Source organism: Cherax quadricarinatus, chromosome 1, assembly GCF_038502225.1.
Source record: "Cherax quadricarinatus isolate ZL_2023a chromosome 1, ASM3850222v1, whole genome shotgun sequence".
Taxonomy (NCBI): domain Eukaryota; kingdom Metazoa; phylum Arthropoda; class Malacostraca; order Decapoda; family Parastacidae; genus Cherax; species Cherax quadricarinatus.
Genome location: NC_091292.1, coordinates 53,991,909 through 54,009,359, shown reverse-complemented (window position 1 = coordinate 54,009,359; position 17,451 = coordinate 53,991,909). Strand labels below are relative to the sequence as shown.

At 39.5% G+C, this 17,451-nt stretch overlaps 2 protein-coding genes across 2 annotated transcripts in view; one reads left to right on the top strand and one right to left on the bottom strand.

Moving 5' to 3' along the window:
• The window catches only part of Atg14 (autophagy related protein 14), a 231,955-nt gene that overhangs the window by 105,312 nt on the left and 109,192 nt on the right, over window positions 1–17,451 (top strand). The window lies entirely within an intron of this gene.
• LOC128689518 (digestive cysteine proteinase 1) overlaps window positions 1–17,451 on the bottom strand; it is a 57,396-nt gene that overhangs the window by 10,089 nt on the left and 29,856 nt on the right. Inside the window, exons 4-5 of the mRNA XM_053777895.2 lie at window positions 8,370–8,543; window positions 8,087–8,252 (exon numbers count right to left, since the gene is read on the bottom strand). Coding sequence (XP_053633870.2) covers window positions 8,087–8,252; window positions 8,370–8,543 — 340 coding nt within the window. The remainder of the gene's footprint in view (window positions 1–8,086; window positions 8,253–8,369; window positions 8,544–17,451) is intronic.

Genomic DNA, 17,451 nt, shown 5'->3' with positions numbered 1-17,451 from the left:
GAACAACCTGAGGACTTCTGTTATTTATACTTCTAGTTATGAAGCCAAGAATTCTGTTAGCTTTATTGCGAACACTAATGCACTGTTGTTAATGGGGATAGCGTTTGTCCAGATACGGTCAAGTAATGCGGCACTTGGCCCAAAGATTCTTGTAGAGTTTTGTTATGGTTGGCAGAAGTAAACAGTTCATAGTGTTTGTGAATTCAGTTACTTGTAGGTCATTGTCATGGATGAGGTTTATGTTGAAGTTGCCTGTAAGTATCAGGTGGTGTTTATTCATCTTTGTGTCAGTTATCATGTTCCTTAGATTTTACTAAGTGAGTAAATATTGGAGTGCGGTACTCTGTAGATTGCTCCAACCGTTAATTTTTTTTTTTTTTTATTCGCCGGTACTCTCCCGGCCCGGGTCTTTTCCAAGTAGTGGTGACCCGGCCTTGGCTCCCTATCTGGGGAGTATCTCAAGACTTAAGTCTCCTATAGGAGGAGGAACAAGTACCCCCTCATCTTTGGGACCAAGTGTCCCCAGGCATAGCCACATTCCCCGCCCTCACGGGGCTCATAGGGAGAAGCTAGGCTTCTGGTCTGCCATCTGCCCCGCCCCAAAGGGGTTCGTGGGGATAGCAGTCTTATGAGCTGCAGGTGGTAGCAAGCTCAGGCCTTCTCTAAGAGGTCCAACCATTAAAGGTAAATTTGGGGTGCCGGGGGTAAATGAAAATGAAGAGCCTTTAATTGAGGTGTGTAGAGGGAGGTTTGGTAATAAGTAATATATATTTTATGAAAAAGAGGATAAATAAGTATATAAGATATGATACAGCATGTAATGAAAGTAGTTTGTTAGATTATGCACAGTAGACCGTTATTTAGCACGGTAGTTACGTTCCTGAAAATGCTGTGTTAGGTAAAAATCGTGCTAAATGAACTGAAGAACTTATGGGAAAATAGGGTTACGTTCCTGGGAGCCCCCCAAAAGCCAAACAACTTTTTATAGACCAACAGATCTTACAAAAATAAAAGTGAACATGTAATTGTGGTTCATTGTTACACATTACTGCTTAAGACTACAAATGAAATAGAAATAATGGTATTTCTTCCTTAAATTGTGGGTAATGGTGTGTGTGGATGATTGTGGAGAGAGTACTATATATATGGTGTGGCCCTACTTGGCTGAGGTGGATGGTTGTTGGTTGTCTGTTATGTCCCTCCCTTGTATCTGTGCATCGAGCTCTGCTAACATTTCCTCTGGACTCCCGTCTTCATCATCATCATCTTCTAAGAGCTCATTCACATCTTTTTCATTCATATCTTCAAAACAATCAGCTGGTAATCTCCTTGCCAGCTAAACAGTTTCCTGAACCTGACTCTAGCAAGGGTAAACCAGTGAAAGAATTAACCACAGAAGGCCATAACTTTCCCCAGCCTGCATTTAATGCTGATTGGGGTACTTCATTCCATGCACTTCTTGCATAGCTGATAGCATCTGCAATGTTAAATTTATTCCAGAAGCTTGGTACTGCCAAGTTGGAATCAGAGTCCATTGATGCACCTAGTTTTTTCATAACTTTTTTTGTGTACTTACACTTGAATGACTTAATAACTCCCTGATCCAGTGGTTGTATTAAAGATATTGTATTTGGAAGTAAAAATACAACTTTTACATGTGGGGTCACATCCAGCAAAGCTTGTGGATGAGTATGAGAATTATCAAGAATGAAGAGAGCCTTGAATGCAAGGTTCTTGCTGTGCAGGGAAAACTTGACTTCAGAAATAGTGATGCTTAAACCAGTCAATAAATATTTCCTCTGTCATCCATGCTGACTGGTTTGACCTCCAAATTACTGGTAAGGTGTTATTATCTACACCTTTCAAAGCACGAGGATTCTTAGAGTAGTAAATAACCATGGGCTTACACTTGAAATTACCTGATGCAGTACCGCAAAAGAGCAAGGTGAAGCGTTCCTTTGCTGTCTTGAAGCCTGGTGCACTCTTCTCTTACTGACTGATATAAGTTCGTGTTAGCATTTTTTTCCAAAAAAACACTTGTGTTGTCAGCATTAAACACTTGATGTGGCTCATAGCCACCCTCAGAAATGATTTCCTGCAATTCATCAGGAAAATTACTTGCTGCTGTATGATCAGCTGAAGCACTTTCACCAGAAAACTTAAAATTATGTAACTTATTATGCAACTTAAAGTTGTGGAACCAGCCTGTGCTAAACACACTCTTTTTCAGGCCTTTCTTCCTTATCACACACTGCTTTAAACAACTGTAAGGCCTTTTCCCTAATTAAGAGGAAATTAAGTGGTACACCTTTCTTTGTCTTTTGTTCAGTCCACTCAAGCAACAAGTTTTCTGTTTTTTTTTACTTGTTGGGACCTACGTGTCATTCTTTTCATGAGATGACATCTTGGGTTATTCATTACACAAGCTCGTATATTTGCCTTGTTCTTTTTAATTGTATGAACTGACGTTTCATTAAGGACATAGGCCCTCACTATATCCACTACACGTGATCCACTCTTAAGCTTGTCTAATATCTCAATTTTCTTCGCAATTCCTAGACTTGAACGCTTAAACCTTTTCTTGTCACTTTCAGTAACACTTGTATGTTTACTGGGTGCCATGATTACTTGGCAGATTTAACAAATGGCAATGAAAATAAGAAAATATGTACGTAAATAAACACAGCTAGGTTCCCGAGTATGTGTCTTCATCCTGCACGCGTGTGAACCAAACTGGAGGCTGGGAGCGTAGTGGGTGTGGGTGGCGGAGGGATGGCAGTAGGCCTCCCCTACTGAATCAGTGGTAGAACCCACCGCAGGCAACCGCACACTCAGAATTTTTTCCCCTCCCACGAATCGTGTTAAATTGATCATACGACGTGTTACATAAAAATGTGTCGCAATTCTTCAATAGTGCTAAACTCAAATCGTGCCAAATTAACTCGTGCTAAATGACAGTATGCTGTATTGATGGATATAAGGTTGATGGGTAGGCTTAAGGATGTACATGTTTTTAGAGGGGCAACTGATATATCATATCATTATTTAGTTGTAACTACAGTTAGAGTAAGAGGTAGATGAAACAAAAGGAAAATGGAAACAACAAGGAAGAGAGGGGTGAAAGTGTGGGTGAGATACAAGCAACTAATGGCAGAAAGGTGGGATAGTGCAAGTATGAGAAGGTGGGGGGGTTGAAGAGGGTTGGAATAGTTTTAAAAATGCAGTATCAGAATGTGGGTCAGAAGTTTGTGGCTATAGGAGGGTGGGTGCAGGAGGAAAGAGGAGTAATTAGTAGAATGATGAAGTAAAGAGAAAAGGTAGCTTATGAGAGGTTTTTACAAAGCAGAAGTGTTATAAGAAGAGCAGAGTATATGGAGAGTAAAAGAAAGGTGAAGAGAGTGGTGAGAGAGTGCAAAAGGAGAGCAGATGATAGAGTGGGAGAGGCACTCAAGAAATTTTGATGAAAAGAAAAATTTTGGAGTGAGATAAGCAAGTTAAGAAAGCCTAAGGAACGAATGGATTTGTCAGTTAAAAACCGGGTAGGGGAGTTAGTAGATGGGGAGCTGGAGGTATTGGGTAGATGGAAGGAATATTTTGAGGAACTTTTAAATGTCGATGAAGAAAGGGAGGCAGTCATTTCATGCACTGGCAAGGGAGGTATAACATCTTTTAGGAGTGAAGAGCAGGATGTGAGTGTGGGGGAGGTGCGTGAGGCATTACGTGGAATGAAAGGGGGTAAAGCAGCAGGAACTGATGGTATCATGACAAATGTTAAAAGCAATGGGGGATATAGTGTTGGAGTGGTTGGTATTTTTGTTTAATAAATGTATGGAAGAGGGGAAGGTACCTAGGGATTGGCAGAGAGCATTTATAGTTCCTTTATGTAAAGGGAAGGGGGACAAAAGAGATTGTAAAAATTATAGGGGAATAAGTTTACTGTGTATACCTGGAAAAGTGTATGGTAGGGTTACCATTAAAAAAAAATTAGAGGTAAGACAGAGAATAGGATTGCGGATGAGCACGGAGGCTTTAGAGTGGGTAGGGAATGTGTAGATCAAGTGTTTGCATTGAAGCATATATATGAACAGTATTTAGATAAAGGTAGGGAAATTTTCATTGCATTTATGGATTTAGAAAAGGCATATGATAGAGTGGATAGGGGAGCAATGTGGCAGATGTTGCAAGTATATGGAATAGGTAATAAGTTACTAAATGCTGTAAAGAGTTTTTATGAGGATAGTGAGGCTCAGGTTAGGGTGTGTAGAAGAGAGGGAGATTACTTCCTGGTAAAAGTAGGTCTTAGACAGGGATGTATAATGTCACCATGGTTGTTTAATATAGTTATAGATGGGGTTGTGAAAGAAGTAAATGCTAGGGTGTTGGGGAGAGGGGTGGGATTAAATTATGGGGAATCAAATAAAAAAAAATTGACACAGTTACTTTTTGCTGATGATACTGTGCTTATGGGTTATTCTAAAGAAAAGTTGCAAAGGTTAGTGGATGAGTTTGGGAGGGTGTGTAAAGGTAGTAAGTTGAAAGTGAACATAGATAAGAGTAAGGTGACAAGGGTATCAAATGATTTAGATGAAGAAAAATTGGATATCACATTGGAGAGAGGGAGTATGGAAGAAGTGAATGTTTTCAGATATTTGGGAGTTGATGTGTCACCAGATGGGTTTATGAAGGACGAGGTTAATAGTAGAATTAATGAAGGAAAAAAGGCGAGTGGTGTGTTGAGGTTTATATGGAGACAAAAAGCATTATCAATGGAGGCAAAAAAGGAAATGTATGAAAGTACATATAGTGGTATCAACACTCTTATATGGGTGTGAAGCTTGGGTTGTAAATGCTGCAGTGAGGAGGTGGTTGGAGGCAGTGGAGATGTCCTGTCTAAGGGCAATGTGTAGTGTAAATATTATGCAGAGAATTTGTAGTGTGGAAATTAGGAGAAAGTGTGGAGTTAATATCCACACATGTTGATGGTAGTAAGGATATTCAGCCCTAGATATGAAAGACCATTCTTCCGCTAAGAGAGGTAAATGGTAGATAACTGGTTTAGAGAACTGACAGTTGATGAATTAAACACTTTTGCAACACTTGGCTATCTTTATTGTGGAAGCATTTTGCCAACCACTGCTTTCCTCAGTCCAATACATAGAAGAATGTTTGAAGATCAGAAGGAGTTTGAAATAATCATTCCCTCAGCCTGGAGTTAATATATTCAGTCCCTCAGCCTTGAAAAGATTGTATTGGACTGAGGAAGCCACTGGTTGGTGAAACACTTCCACAATAAAGATGCCCAAGTGTTACATAAGTGTCTAATTCATCAAGATGTACATTGTTCAAATTTAAACTTTTACTATTTTTTCCTCGGTTACCTCGTTGCCAAACACATCACAGCCTCGTTTTCACATATGCTTGGTTGTAGATGAATATTTATTTTTATAGCTTTTTTGTAACCTAACCTCTCTTTTTTTTTCAACAAGTCGACCCAAAAAGAAAGAAAATCCCCAAAAAGAAAATACTTTCATCATCATTCAACACTCACCTCACTCATACATAATCACTGTCTGCAGAGGTGCCCAGATACAACAGTTTAGAAGCATATATGAAGATATATAATATATCCCTCCAAACTACCGATATCCCAAACCCCTCCTTTAAAGTGCAGGCATTGTACTTTCCATTTCCAGTACTGAAGTCCAGATATATAAAAATATGTAACCGGTTTCCTTGAATCCCTTCACTAAATATTACCCTGCTCACACTCCAACAGTCTGTCAGGTCCCAAAAACCATTAGTCTCCATTCACTCCTCTCAAACATGCTCATGCATGCTTGCTGGAAGTTCAAGCCCCATGCCCACAGAACCTCCTTTACCCCCTCCCTCCAACCTTTTCGAGGATGACCCTTACCCCTTTCCCTACAAATTTATGTGCTCTCCATGTCATTCTACTTTGATCCATTCTCTCTAAATGACCAGAGCACCTCAACAAACCCTCTTCAGCCCTCTGACTAATACTTTTATTAACTCCACACCTTCTCCTAATTTCCACACTCCGAAATCTCTGCATAATATTTACACCATACATTGTCCTTAGACAGGACATCTCCACTACCTCCAACTGCCTCCTCGTTGCAGCATTTACAATCCAAGCTTCACACCCATATAATAGTGTTAGTACCACTATACTTTCATACATTTCCTTCTTTGCCTCCATAGATAATGTTTTTTGTCTCCACATATACCTCAACAGACCACTCACCTTTTTTCCTTCATCAATTCTGTGGTTAACCTCATCCTTCGTACATCCATCTGCTGACATGTCAACTCCCAAATATCTGAAAACATTCACTTCCATACTCCCTCTCTCCAATGTGATATCCAATTTTTCTTTATCTAAATTGTTTGATACCCTCATCACCTTACTCTTATCTATGTTCACTTTCAACTTTCTACCTTTACACACCCTCCCAAACTTGTCCACTAACCTTTTCAACTTTTCTTTGGAATCTCCCATGAGCACAGTATCATAAGCAAAAAGTAACTGTGTCAACTCCCATTTTGTATTTGATACCCCATAATTTAATCCTACCCCTCTCCCCAACACCCTAGCATTTACTTCTTTCAGAACCCCATCTGTAATTATATTAAACAACCATAGGGACATTACACATCCCTGTCTAAGACCTACTTTTACCGGGAAGTAATCTTCTTTCCTACACACCCTAAGCTGAGCCTCACTATCCTCATAAAAACTCTTTACAGCATTTAGTAACTTACTACCTATTCCATATACATACTTGCAACATCTGCCACATTGCTCCTCCAGCCATTCTATCATATGCCTTTTCTAAACCATAAATGCAATGAAAACTTCCCTACCTTTATCTAAATACTGTTCACATGTATGCTTCAATGTAAACACTTGATCTACACATCCCCTACCCACTCTAAAGCCTCCTTGCTCATCTGCAATCCTACTCTCTGTCTTGCCTCTAATTCTTTCAATAATAACCCTACTGTACACTTTTCCTGGCATACTCAATGAACTTCTTTCCCTATAATTTATACAGTCTCTTTTGTCTCCCTTCCCTTTATATAAAGGAACTATACATGCTCTCTGCCAATTCCTAGGTACCTTCCCCTCTTTCATACATATATTAAATAAAACTACCAATCATTCCAACACTATGTCCCCCCCTTGCTTTTAACATTTCTGTCATGATCCCATCAGTTCCTGCTGCTTTACCCCCTTTCATTCTATGCAATGCCTCATCACCTTCCCTCTGCTCAAATCCTTCTCTTCTTCACTCCTAAAAGATGGTATACCTCCCTGTCCAGTGCATGAAATTACCGCCTCCCTTTCTTCATCGACATTCAAAAGTTCCTCAATATATTTCTGCCATCTACCCAATACCTCCAGCTCATAAATAACAAAAAAAGGCACAATAATATGACTGGAACATTAGTGTGACTTTGTAAATGGTCCAAGTCAGACCGAAACGCTGTAAGCTTCTCTCTTCTATGTGTGGGTTATTTGTGTACCTCCAGCTCCCCATCTACTAACTCCCCTACTCTGTTTTTAACTGACAAATTCATTTGTTCCCTAGGTTTTCTTAACTTGTTTATCTCACTCCAAATTTTTCTTTTTATATTCATCAAAATTTCTTGACAGTGCCTCTCCCACTCTGTCATCAGCTCTCCTTTTGCACTCTCTCACCACTCTCTTCAACTTTCATTTACTCTCCATATACTCTGCTCTTCTTATAACATTTCTGCTTTGTAAAAACCTCTCATAAGCTACCTTTTTCTCTTTTTATCACACCCTTCATCATTCCACCAATCACTCCTCTTTCCTCCTGCACCCACCCTCCTAAAGCCACAAACTTCTGCCCCACATTCTAATACTGCATTTTTAAAACTATTCCAACCCTCTTCTTATCTAGATTAATGTAACATTACTTACAATAAAGAAAATGATTTGGAGAAAAATAGGAAACTTAAGAATTAATGTTTAAAAAAAAAACATGGCAAACTGATTATTTAAAATAGGAAAGGGTTGGTTATGGGTATGTGTACTCACCACTGCTGTAAAACTGGAAGGAGAGTTGTGAGGCATCAATGCCTACTGAGATAGGTCCAACATCCCTGATGGCCGTGTGCAGGGCGCTCTCACTCCCGGACTCAATGAGAACATAGCCATTGCAGGTCGCACCAATTTCTGTATCATCGTAGCGGCAGGTTCCATCCTAGACAGAAGAGAGGAAAATCTGGTATTGTGATCATTAGCAAGACTAGAAACTTGATCAAACTATTTTTTTCATTCTGTATATATGTAATGCACTTTGAGTACTCGTGCTACTTACTGATGGCCCGTTGGGATAGGTGTCTGCTGTGTTAATGCCTCCATTCACTTCTACATATATAAAGGCATTAATCACTGATCCAAAGTAATCATCCATACAGTCAAGGAGCTGCTGCTCTGAAAGTTTCAACAGGTTCCCTGTTTTGGTGAAATGCTGGCCCTCCAAGGCTCCTGTCTAGGTGGAAAGATTGGTTAGGCTTGTCTTCCATATCTAGCTCTAAAGAAATTTTTTTTAGTCAACCATGTTTAATACAGGTCCACCATCACAAATCCGGCAATCAGTTTTTCGGTTCCTTCAGTTATTCGGCACTAATTTTGGCTAGCATAATTTCAAATTTCCAGGGTCGCCACACCAACCTGCTGGTACTGTTTGGTGGTGCTACTTGCTGCATAAGTCATTCCAATTTCTTTTTCTCCATTTATTGTTTTAACCTGCTTACTTTTAGCCCTAGCCATGGTTCCAATGAATAAAAGAAATGCTTCTCATTATGTAAAGCACCTACACAGTACATTATCCATTAAAGATAAGGTGGCTTTGAAGCCACTGTCGGTTGCCATGAGCTCAGTCATGAAGCAGGAGAATATGCTTTATCATTACGCTAATACCAACACTACAGCTTATTTGCCTATCACAATTGATCTAATATGACATAAGAAACAATTTAAATAACATAAAACATGTTAAATACTCCAGAATGAATAATATTTGGCATAACACCGAGCAGTTCGACGAGTTATGAAGGGGATATGGTAAACAAATACCATTTTCCTATCCCTGTCTTGGGGACTGATATTAGAAAAAAACGGAGTATAGCACAGGGCTAACTATGATATACACTCATACTCCACCATAAACATGAAAAAAAAAGTTATTTTCTCTCTATAGATTATCACACATAGCAGCATATGTGTAGAGAACCTAGGATAACCCAAAAAAAAGTCAACATGGCTTATTTTTAGTACCTGACTTGGGTTAGCCATATATGATTTTTGGTAAATATTCGATTCCCAGCCAGGGTAGAAACATTAGGCATGTTTCTTTACACCTGTTGTCTATGTTTACCCATCAGTAAATGGGTACCTGGGTGTTAGTCGACTAGTGTGGGTGTTATCCTGGGACACTGACCTAATTTTCTTGAAATACTTAGCATAAGTGCCTTTCTATACAGTAGTATGTCACTGATGTCAGCTTGTATACCTTGTACATGTATGTGTAGTAAATAAAGATATTATTATTATTATTATTATTATTATTATTATTATTATTATTATTATATTATTATTATTATTATTATTTTCTCAGTTGTTTGTTGGGTTATCTTATTCAAACTTGGGCAATGTATGATGGAAAGATACTTCTTCACGTACACCAAAAATGAAAGAAATCAGACCACAAATAGCGGAGTTCACTTCTCAGCCATTAGCAGCCTCTTAGAGGTATATTTTTGTATGGTTGTTATGGTTATATTCTCATTTTTTCGGTCTCATTTGATACAGTGAAAGATATATTACAGAAATAGATATGATTTTGATTGCTTTCATGACGAAAAGTACCTTGAAATTGCGCTCACAGTAGCGAAAATGTTCTTTTCTTTAGCGAAGCTCAAGAGTAAAGAAATGACGTCACTGTCCAATACCTGTCCGCCTGCCAGTCTAAATTCCAGTACAGAGTCAAGAATGGATTGACATTATTTATACAATTATTACAATAATGCAGTAGTCTGCATAACATTAAATCTTCTATTTTTTTTTTTCTTTTTTTTTGTGAATAAAAATTCCAAATGGTAAGCAAGAGTAATATAAGAGGGGCCTGTAGTCGTGACTAATGAACAGAGAAAATGTCATTTTAGTGCCAGGAATGTCTACATTGTTTATTCTGGATCCTATTTTGAAATTGGCATCTGTTGAAATTTGTGTGAAATCGGCAAAATTACCAATTTCTGACCACTTTATTGGGTTGTTGAAATAAGGGAATGGGCAGTTTCTTGTACTCAGTTGACAGACTAGAAGTAAATAAGTTTATTCAGGTATACACAAATACAGTTACATAGATTATCATACATAGCAGCATATGTATAGAGAACCTGGGATAACCCAGAAAAGTTAGACAAAGTGACTTATTTCCAGTACCTGGCTTGGGTTTGCCATATATGATTTTTGGTAAATATTTTTTTTCTCGGTTGTTTGTTGGGCTATCTCATTGAAACTTGGGCAATGTATGATGGAAAGATGCTTCTTAACGTACAACAAAAATAAAAAAGACGTACGATAAATAAGGGAGTTCACTTCTCGGCCATTAGCCGCCTTTTTGCAGTATATTTTCGTATGGTTTTTATGGTTGTATTCTCATTTTTTGGACTCATTTGATAGAATGGAAGATATATTACAGAAATAGACATGAATTTGATTGCTTTCATAACGAAAAGTACCTTGAAATTGAGCTCAAAGTAGCGGAAATGTTTGATTTTTGCCGATGTTCAATGAACTGTGTGAGTCAAGTTGGTTAATTTTATTAAGTGTATTCTAACCTAACCACTCTGTAATTTGGCAAACTCAGTAATCTGGCACACTACAGGTCCCAATGGTGCCAAATTTGTGATGGAGGGCCTGTATACAGATTGCAGGAAATAATGAGAAAGTAAAGAACCACATTAATTAATATAAATTACTTTTTTGAACATCTAACACACTGGCCATCTTCCACCAAGGTAGCACATTCACCATCATTTACTTAATTACTGTCTTGCCAGAAGTATGCCTGACATAACAGTTCAAGCTGCTACATCCTCACCCCTCTTTCAGAATGCAGGCACTGTACAGTAAACCCTCTTTATAAGGGATCTCTATAAAGTAGGTAGCAAATACACTTTTGTTGTGAGTTTTTGAAGCTTTCAGTTCTGTAGTGTTACATACTAAGATGCTGAGTTTTCTTATCTGATTGACCAGTAGTCTTGTAGCGCATGGATGCAGTGGATGGGATTGGAGACAAATCTCATCTGTTTATTTTTTCTGTCTTAAATAGGATGGTGATATTAGTCCTCGGGTACCTTTGGCATTCTGTGCTTTAAAGGATATATAATATGACTACTATAGCCATACTTTGGCATTGTGATTGTTGTGTTTTATATATTGAGTCAGGAATCTGAATTCAGGCCTGAGGGAAACACCTGTCCCTCCTGTCAGGATTTCAAAGTTTTATTATGGTACCTGAAGTGAAAGTGTTTTCTTGATCTTTATGCTAGAAGTTATGCCACATGCAAAAAAGTTAAACCTCAGTCTCTCAGAACTTTGAGACCTTTACCCCTTTCAAGGTTGAGACCTTGGGTCTCATACTTGCTCTCAGGTTCGAAGAATTTAAAAAAAAAAAAAATTCTCTGAAATAACAGAGAATCTTTTTCCGAAGGTAATGGAACCAAAAGTACAAAAATTTGATGGAAAACTCGTGGAATTACGCTCTCACAAAGTTAATGGTCTCAGTGATATTTACACCGGTGATTTTGCTCACTTTGCGTCCTATTTTTTGGCCGATTCCATTGTTCAAGTCACCCAAACTCATAGCTATTCGTTCTATTCTTTTGGTTAAGTACAGGAAACCACCCATTTACCTGTTTCAACTATCTAGTAAAGTGATCAGAAATCAGTAATTTGGCCAGTTTCACACAAAATTCAAAAATTGCCATTTTAAAAATAGGGTCCAGAATAAACAGTATAGTGGACCCCCAGATTATGACGTTAATCCGTTCCAGAGAGCGTGTCTTATACTGAATCTGTTGTAATACGAATTAATTTTTCTCATAAGAAATAATGGAAATCCAATTAATCTGTTCCAGACACCCAAAAGTACTAAACAAAACCATTTTTTTTACATGAAATATACATTTCCCTACACAGAAAACAATGAGACATGCAGAATAAATAAATAATAAAATGACACTTATCTTTATTGAAGACTTATTGATGAGTGATGAGACGGGAGGAGAGGAGGGGATAGAGGTGTACTAGTGTTTGGAAAGGGAATCCCCTTCCATAAAGACTTCAGGTACCAAAACCTTATCTGGGGTTACTTCCCTTCTTTGTTTTTTAATGCCACTAGGACCAGCTTCAGAGTCACTGGACCCCTGTCGTACAAAATATCTGTCCAGAGAGCTCTGTTTCTGGCATCTCTAAGATTTCCCTAAAATGGGACACAACATTGTCATTGTAGATGTTGCCTGCATGGTCTGCAACAGCTGTATCAGGGTGATGTTCTTCCATAAATATTTTTTATTTTATTATCACACTGGCCGATTCCCACCAAGGCAGGGTGGCCCGAAAAAGAAAAACTTTCACCATCATTCACTCCATCACTGTCTTGCCAGAAGGGTGCTTTACACTACAGTTTTTAAACTGCAACATTAACACCCCTCCTTCAGAGTGCAGGCACTGTACTTCCCATCTCCAGGACTCAGGTCCGGCCTGCCGGTATCCCTGAATCCCTTCATAAATGTTACTTTGCTCACACTCCAACAGCACGTCAAGTATTAAAAAATGATTTGTCTCCATTCACTCCTATCAAACACGCTCACGCATGCCTGCTGGAAGTCCAAGCCCCTCGCACACAAAACCTCCTTTACCCCCTCCCTCCAACCCTTCCTAGGCCGACCCCTACCCCGCCTTCCTTCCACTACAGACTGATACACTCTTGAAGTTATTCTGTTTCGCTCCATTCTCTCTACATGTCCGAACCACCTCAACAACCCTTCCTCAGCCCTCTGGACAACAGTTTTGGTAATCCCGCACCTCCTCCTAACTTCCAAACTACGAATTCTCTGCATTATATTCACACCACACATTGCCCTCAGACATGACATCTCCACTGCCTCCAGCCTTCTCCTCGCTGCAACATTCATCACCCATGCTTCACACCCATATAAGAGCGTTGGTAAAACTATACTCTCATACATTCCCCTCTTTGCCTCCAAGGACAAAGTTCTCTGTCTCCACAGACTCCTAAGTGCACCACTCACTCTTTTTCCCTCATCAATTCTATGATTCACCTCATCTTTCATAGACCCATCCGCTGACACGTCCACTCCCAAATATCTGAATACGTTCACCTCCTCCATATTCTCTCCCTCCAATCTGATATTCAATCTTTCATCACCTAATCTTTTTGTTATCCTCATAACCTTACTCTTTCCTGTATTCACCTAAATATTTGTACATAAGAAAGCAGGAACACTGCAGCAGGCCTGTTGGCCCATACTAGGCAGGTCCTTCACAAACCATCCCACTAACAGAATCGTATTTGCCCAACCCAATTTTCAGTGCTTCCCAAGCAATAAGCTTTGATAATGGAGACAAATGGTTTTTAATACTTGACGTGCTGTTGGAGTGTGAGCAAAGTAACATTTATGAAGGGATTCAGGGAAACCGGCAGGCCGGACTTGAGTCCTGGAGATGGGAAGTACAGTGCCTGCACTCTGAAGGAGGGGTGTTAATGTTGCAGTTTAAAAACTGTAGTGTAAAGCACCCTTCTGGCAAGACAGTGATGGAGTGAATGATGGTGAAAGTTTTTCTTTTTTGGGCCACCCTGCCTTGGTGGGAATCGGCCAGTGTGATAATAAAAAAAAATAATAAAAAAAAATTCTATTCACTCATGCGCAAGTCCCAATCAAATCAAATTGTGTGTGGGGAAGTACCCTGTCTGGTATGTTGGGAAGTACCCTGGCTGGTTTGTGGGAAGTACCCTGGCTAGTGTGTGGGGAAGTACCCTGGCTGGTGTGTGGGCAAGTACTCTGGCTGGTTTGTGGGGAAGTACCCTGGCTGGTTTGTGGGGAAGTACCCTGGCTGGTGTGTGGGCAAGTGCCCTGGCTGGTTTGTGTGGAAGAACCCTGGCTGGTTTGTGGGGAAGAACCCTGGCTGGTTTGTGGGGAAGTACCCTGGCAGGTTTGTGGGGAAGTACCCTGGCTGGTTTGTGGGGAAGTACTCTGGCTGGTGGGTGGGGAAGTACCCTGGCTGGTGTGTGGGGAAGTACCCTGGCAGGTTTGTGGGGAAGTACCCTGGCTGGTTTGTGGGGAAGTACCCTCTACCACCACCACTTTTGTGTCATTCTATAATGTTTCTACCCTCTTTACCACAGGGCTGGCACTAGAAGCTTTCTTTGGGCCCATGGTGGCTTATTTAGCAGTTACAAGCTCTAAAAACAATGGAATAATACAAAATGTATTGCATGTATGTGGGAATCGTCCTCAGTGGCTTGTAAACAATGGCACACTGGCTGTACATGGAGTATCTGGGCTGCTCATGCCATGTGGACACGTTCAGGACGAATGACTTCAACCGAGTTCTTTGTCGTTAACCGAGCCAATATTTTGACACAAAAATGTTACTTAATCCGATTTTTACGTCATAATCCGGGGGTCCACCATATAGACATTCCTGGCACTAAAAGCATGTTTCGTCTGTTATTAAGTCACATCTCCAGACCCTCTTATATTATGCTTGCTTTCCATTTTGAATTTTTATTCACTCAAAAAATAGAAGATTTACTGTTATGCAGACTACTGCATCATTGTGATAATTACATTATAATGTTAGTACACTCCTAAATGCATATTAGACTGGCCAGTTGGATGTGTATTGAACAAGTGGCATCTTTTGTATATTCTGGAATATTGGTAAAAATTTAACATTTCTGCTATTTTGAGCTATTTTCAATCCTGAAACCAATCAAAATCATCTCTTTTTCTGTAATACAGTGGTCCCTCGTTTTTCGTAATTAATCCGTTCCTGGAGCCGTTACTATAAACGAAATTTACGATTTACAAATCAATTTTCCACATAAGAAATAATGTAAATGCAATTAATCCGTTCCTGACACCCAGAAGTATTAACCCCTTCAGGGTCCAAGGCCCAAATCTGAAGTGGTGCCCCAGTGTCCAAGAATTTTCAAAAAAAAAAATGGTATTTTTTCTTATGAAATGGAAGAGAATCTTTTTGTGAAGGTAATAAAACAAAAAGTACGAAATTTGATGGAAAATTGACAAAATTATGCTCTCACGAATTTTGATGTGTCAGCGATATTTGCGAAGTGGCGATTTTGCCGACTTTGACTCCCATTTTAGGCCAATTACATTATTCCAGTCAACCAAATTCTTAGCTATTTCTCTAGTATTACTTCTATTCTATCGATTGAGCACAAGAAATCGCCAAGTCAACTGTTTCAACTACAAATTAAAGTGATTGGAAATTGGTAATTTGGCCAATTTAACACAGTTCAAAATATTCCAATTTCAAAATAGGGTCCAGAATAAACAATGTAGGTATTCTTGGAACTAAACTAACATTTCCTCTGTTCATTAGTTATGTTTTGAGGCTTTACAAATAAATTCCATTTTGATTTTTTATTCACATAATGAATTTTTATTCACACCAAAAAATAGAAGATTTACTGTTATGCAATACTGCAATAATTGTATAAATATCATCACCATATTCGTGAATGCATACTAGACCCACCAGCTGGCGTGTATTAGACGTGTGAGGTCATTTGTTTACTCTTGAACATCGGCAAAAATTTAACATTTCTGCTACTTTGAGCTCAGTTTTAAGCCATTTCCAGTGCTAAAACCAATCAAAATCATCTCTATTTCTGTAATATGTCTTCCATTCTACCAAATGAGACTAAGAAATCGCAAATAAAACTATAAAAAACATACGAAAAAACACTGCAAAGTCGCTGTTTTAATCGAAAAATCATGATTTCAGTTTTTTTCTCTCATTATACACAGTGTGCTGCAGGATCTGTTTTATGTGGTGCACACATACCACATAGATGTATTCTCTCATATCTAGGCCCAAATGTACCACTCACAGTTTATCAGAGTGAGCTGAGCTTATGACGTAGATCTACGGTTTGGACACTGAACATAAAGCCGTAGATCTACGGGACGGACCCTGAAAGGGTTAAAACAAAAAAATTTTAACATGAAATATACATGTAGTACATAAACAGTACAATGGGAAATGATGAATGAAACATTAACAACATGACACCTTTATTGGAGATTCTTCTTAGTGTATGGGAGACTGGAGGAGGAGAGAGAGTGGATTGTTTATAGTTTGGAAGGGGACTCCCCTTCCATCAACACCTCAGGTACCATTTGCTTTTCTGGGGTTGCTTCTCTTCTCTGTTTCTTAATGCCACTAGGACCACCTTGAGAGTCACTGGAGTCCTGTCTCACAAAATAACTGTGGAGAGAGCTCTGTTTCTGGCGTCTCTTTAACACTTCCCTAAAATGGCCCAAGACTGTACATGTTGCCAACCTGGCTTGCAACAACCTTGTTAGGGTGATGTTTCTCCATAAAGCTTTCCATCTTACCCCACATAGTAAAAATCTCTTTAATTTCTGAAGAAGGCACCTTCTTCCATCTCTCTTCCTCCTCCTCCTCTGCAGCAAGATTCTGAGCTGCGATGTGTTGCTCTTCCTGCTGAAGCTCTTGCACCTCCTCAGTGGTGAGCTCTTCATTGCGGTCTTCCACCAATTCTTCCACATCCTCCAAACTCACATCCAACCCCATGGAACTCCCCAGTGCCACAGTTGATTTTACAACAGACATAGGCTCATTAGGGTCAGTCCCAAATCCTTCAAAATCCCTCTTGTCGACACAATCTGGCCACAATTTTCTCCAGGCAGAGTTCAAAGTCCTGGTAGTCACTCTCTCCCAAGCCATACCTATAAGGGTTATGCAGTGGAGGATGCTGAAGTGTTCTCTCCAAAATTCTCTTAGGGTCAAGTGAGTGTCTGTGGTCACAGTCAAGCACCTGTGAAACATTGCTTTTGTGTAGAGTTTTTTAAAGTTTGCAATAACCTGCTGGTCCATGGGTTGGAGTAGAGGAGTGGTATTCGGGGGCAAGAACTTTACTGTGATGAACCCAAACTCCTCGAAAATTAGGTCATCCAAGTTTGGAGGATGAGCAGGTGCTGTCCATTACTAGCAGGCACTTGAGATCCAATTTCTTTTCCAGGAGATACTCCTTCACACTAGGGCCAAACACTTCATTGAACCACTCGACGAAAATTTCCCTCGTGACCCATGCC